The sequence below is a fragment of the Laccaria bicolor genome, genomic scaffold (assembly GCF_000143565.1).
Source record: "Laccaria bicolor S238N-H82 LACBIscaffold_164 genomic scaffold, whole genome shotgun sequence".
Taxonomy (NCBI): Eukaryota; Fungi; Basidiomycota; class Agaricomycetes; order Agaricales; family Hydnangiaceae; genus Laccaria; species Laccaria bicolor.
Window position 1 is genome coordinate 12,507 of NW_001890023.1, and position 3,582 is coordinate 16,088.

The window sequence follows — 3,582 nt, forward strand, 5'->3', positions numbered from 1 at the left end:
CTGGTTGTGAGCAGTCGTTGTCTGATTGACGCCATGTGGGAGGTCGCCACACCACCTCCGAGCTCGACCTCTATGAATCCGCCTTCCGAGTTCCATTGTCTCCCTTTTAGGAATTCGTCGTCGAGCGCACCCCAAGTTTTTGGATCATCTGTCTACTGACGCATTTGTCGACGTGTCGGCAATTTCACGCAACGTGAGTACCAGTGTACCACATTATGTTTTACACAACTTTTCAGCTAAAAAAGGGTATTAGATTTCGTTTTTCTATCTACTACAAACCGAAACGACACGGGAGAAGACGAGCAAGACGATGACAACAAGCACAAGAAGACTCAACACTCAAATCCAATGCGTAAATGCCGCCGCAAGGACGCCGGAGTGCGGGCAATGAGCGGATACGCTACAGAGAGGCGGCAGTTCACATGGAGAAGCTGGGAGAGGTTGTGAGCTTTTGAAAGAGGTAACGAAAAGTGGTACTTACGGGTTGGAGGCGCGGTTGACTCTCATAGTCGCATTTTCTGTGGAGCGGCTTACCATCATAGGACACGTCGCCGTTTATACATCGGTCAGTGAACTTGTCCAATTGGTAGTAAATGAAGCTGACTCCCATCGCAACATCATTAGCGGCAGTGCTGCTCCCTTTCCGAGATCTCAGATGACGGTAGCCCCTGGTAAATCTCATCATCAGGCCACTCAGCAAACTCACGGCGAAAAGCTTCCACATAGATGTTGACAACTTCGGAATTGACGCAGCAAACTATGGCTCCTGTTATCGTAGGTATCATCATCTACAGCATGCATGGCCACGTCGTCAAGTGTACGTTCCTCTACTGCTTCATCGCCCATCGTCGTACTGACCTATCGGCTGACGACTAGTGGCCGAAGCTGAGAAAGCCAGCGCCGAGAAAGCAGGAGCAAAAGCTACCATGTACCAGTTTGTCTCACTGTCTTATGGTTTCTACCGAAGTGACTACGGTTCCAGTAGGGGTGGGTGTATCCCGGTCTCCCTGCCTAATCGCCAAACCACTCCTTCGTCTCGCCGTCGATGCCTGGATCGTCTATCTGGCTGTTGGGGTTGGAGGCGGGGTTGACTGTCATCATCGCCTCTTTTGTGGAGGGGCTCAGTCACTATCATAGGAGACCTCTCCATTATGTTGGTGAGTGAACTCGTCCAGTGACTACGGTTCTAACAGGCGGCATTTTGGTAGGGGTGGGCGTCCCCTGGGTCTCCCCGCTTGGGGTTGACCCAGGACAATCACCAAACTACTTCTTCATCTTGCCGTCGACGCCTTCACCATACCTGGGGGCCTTCTTGACGTACGTCGACACCCTGCATGCATGGGACTTCAGCCGCCTCATGCAATGCTTTGACAGGCCAGTGTTAGAAAATAGGCACTATCGGGAGTACTTCAGGTGGGCCATGCCACTGTTCGTCAAAATTCGTGTGAGTGCAGCTTTTTCAGTATATTGAAACGTGGAGTCGATCATTGGAACGGCGGTTTTCTTCCTTAGACTGTTTTCTACAATGACTACTCCGACTGCTTGCGGACTGATGCACTTGTGCTCCTGATCCCTATGGTCAGTATGATTACACACAGGTGAACTTACTGTAATAATTTAGCTTCTTTTCAGGGAAGGATTTTACAGTTCATAAATAAATTTGTCATCCCCCATTCATCTTGTGAATTCCCTCTCCACGCCAATGACTAGTGTTTGGAAGTTAAGTTAGTTAACCGGAAAATAACCGAGACTGGACCGAACCGTAACCGATCAGGACCGCAAAAATTACCTAACCGATCCTAACCGTAACCGCGGTCCGGTTAGTGGTTAGGTGTCATCCCAAAATATTCAAGACCAAACAAAAACCGGTTAGGACCGGTTATAACCGGTCTTTGTGTCCTAACGTTACACACAAATATTCCCCTGTTTAAACGCTTTCTAACGATCCAAAAATCATATTTTTTAGTGGAGAATTGACATATTTACGGTGAATTGAAATTTAAGTGACTATTTTCCTGTCGTCACATGTGTGATAATGTGACATTGATACAACAATGGCGATCCATGAGAAACGCTCGCAGGTCGGGTGTACTCGACCTGCGAGGTTGTTTATGAAAATCGTGCGAGGCGGTGTTTCACCTACACACGCCTCGCTGGTGCATGCAGCATAATGCTTGTATTAGAAATATAATATAGGTTTGTAATTATGTTAGTACAGAGAAATAACCGGTTAGGACCGGTCATGTAACCGACCGCTAACCGTTACTAACCGATATAATCGGTTAGTAGCAGTCCGGTTCGGTTATTTTGGGTTTCGTGGCACAAGGTAACCGGTCTCGGTCTCGGTTAGAGCCCTTGAGGGCTCAATAACCGGACCGGACCGGACTTTCAAACACTACCAATGACGTGACGTGGTCTTCGTATGTATCACCAAATGAATTCCCCTATCTGGCCACCTCTCATGCCCCCAAATGAGTTGTCGATGCCTCCCACTTAGTATATGCGTTATTTCGTTTTCCTCGGTTTGCGCTCATCAGTGCGTTATGAGCTTTGAGGTCCTCTGTAATTATTACGATCGTTCAGATTTTCTTCCAGGAAATGATTTAAGTTATGAGCCAAGTATGCGGACATGCAAGATTAAGTCCATTGTCCACCTGAATTGCATGGAACACCTTATAGAATTTGGGATTGCTGTATTTCATCATTGTGCCAAATCGCCGCATGTGCATGATTTTGGCTCAGACTATTTCACGCCACAGATAAACCACAACCACTGCGGAATGCGAGTTGGGTACAAATAAGTTTGAGCAACCTCATCATGTAATTAACCGTAAATCAGATTCATATGTGAAGCAGCTTGATAGCTAGTATTTCACTTCTCGGAAATCGTGCGAAGCCGTTTGGAAGCCGTCATACTCAGGTCATAGAATAGAATAGTATGTAGCACTTGGAAAAAATTACTTTCTGTATCGTTCAGACCAACTCTAATGTCCTACACTTCCACAGGAACCGATGCATAACCCATTCTTAGATCTATTTATTGAATTGTCCATTGTTTCTAGTGTGTTCATTATTCCGGAGTCAAATGCTACTTTGGGTGCGCAACTTGAAGACGAGTGCACATCGCGCGAATATCGGCTACACCAAACTTATGAATGCCCGCATTGGCCCGTTCAGGTATGGGGTGAATATCATGCCAAGAAACATCTCCCAAGCTCAATAAACACGTCTTGATATAAAGCTACGAGTTTTGCATAAGGTACGTCAAAGTTCAAACAACGTCGGACCTACCTGCGTTTGTACCAGACACAAGGGCATGACATCGATCAAGCTCTGCGCAGTCATGGAAAGCACTCAGGAGTTTAGTGCGGAGGCGGACAACGCTGGAGGCAGTTTTGTCGCATAGGACGAGGTGTCGGCTTGGAACAAAGAATAGGAATTCTGTGATGAGTTAGATAGCAACCCAGTGAATTGGAACATAAAAGACGAACTTCATTTATCCTGTAGGTCAACGTGTCTTCAGCACCGGGAGCGTGTCCGACAACCCGCCAGTCATTGACAATGAGCCCGTGTCCAACTGGA

General features: G+C 47.0%; 2 protein-coding genes across 2 annotated transcripts in view; one reads left to right on the forward strand and one right to left on the reverse strand.

Annotated features, from left to right (window-relative positions):
• LACBIDRAFT_335849 (uncharacterized protein) overlaps nucleotides 1–1,654 on the forward strand; it is a gene marked incomplete at both ends in the record, with an annotated part of 2,504 nt that extends 850 nt beyond the window's left edge. The window contains 9 exons of the mRNA XM_001890748.1: nucleotides 111–193; nucleotides 246–443; nucleotides 543–565; nucleotides 591–671; nucleotides 779–817; nucleotides 877–987; nucleotides 1,194–1,317; nucleotides 1,375–1,444; nucleotides 1,622–1,654. Coding sequence (XP_001890783.1) covers nucleotides 111–193; nucleotides 246–443; nucleotides 543–565; nucleotides 591–671; nucleotides 779–817; nucleotides 877–987; nucleotides 1,194–1,317; nucleotides 1,375–1,444; nucleotides 1,622–1,654 — 762 coding nt within the window. The remainder of the gene's footprint in view (nucleotides 1–110; nucleotides 194–245; nucleotides 444–542; nucleotides 566–590; nucleotides 672–778; nucleotides 818–876; nucleotides 988–1,193; nucleotides 1,318–1,374; nucleotides 1,445–1,621) is intronic.
• A 1,434-nt stretch (nucleotides 1,655–3,088) lies between these two features.
• LACBIDRAFT_299173 (uncharacterized protein) lies at nucleotides 3,089–3,345 on the reverse strand (the record flags this gene model as incomplete). The annotated part of the gene is made up of 2 exons (XM_001890750.1): nucleotides 3,089–3,241; nucleotides 3,292–3,345. The coding sequence occupies 2 exons, from the start codon at nucleotides 3,343–3,345 to the stop codon at nucleotides 3,089–3,091; spliced, it is 207 nt and encodes a 68-aa protein (XP_001890785.1).
• Nucleotides 3,346–3,582: the final 237 nt, after the last annotated feature.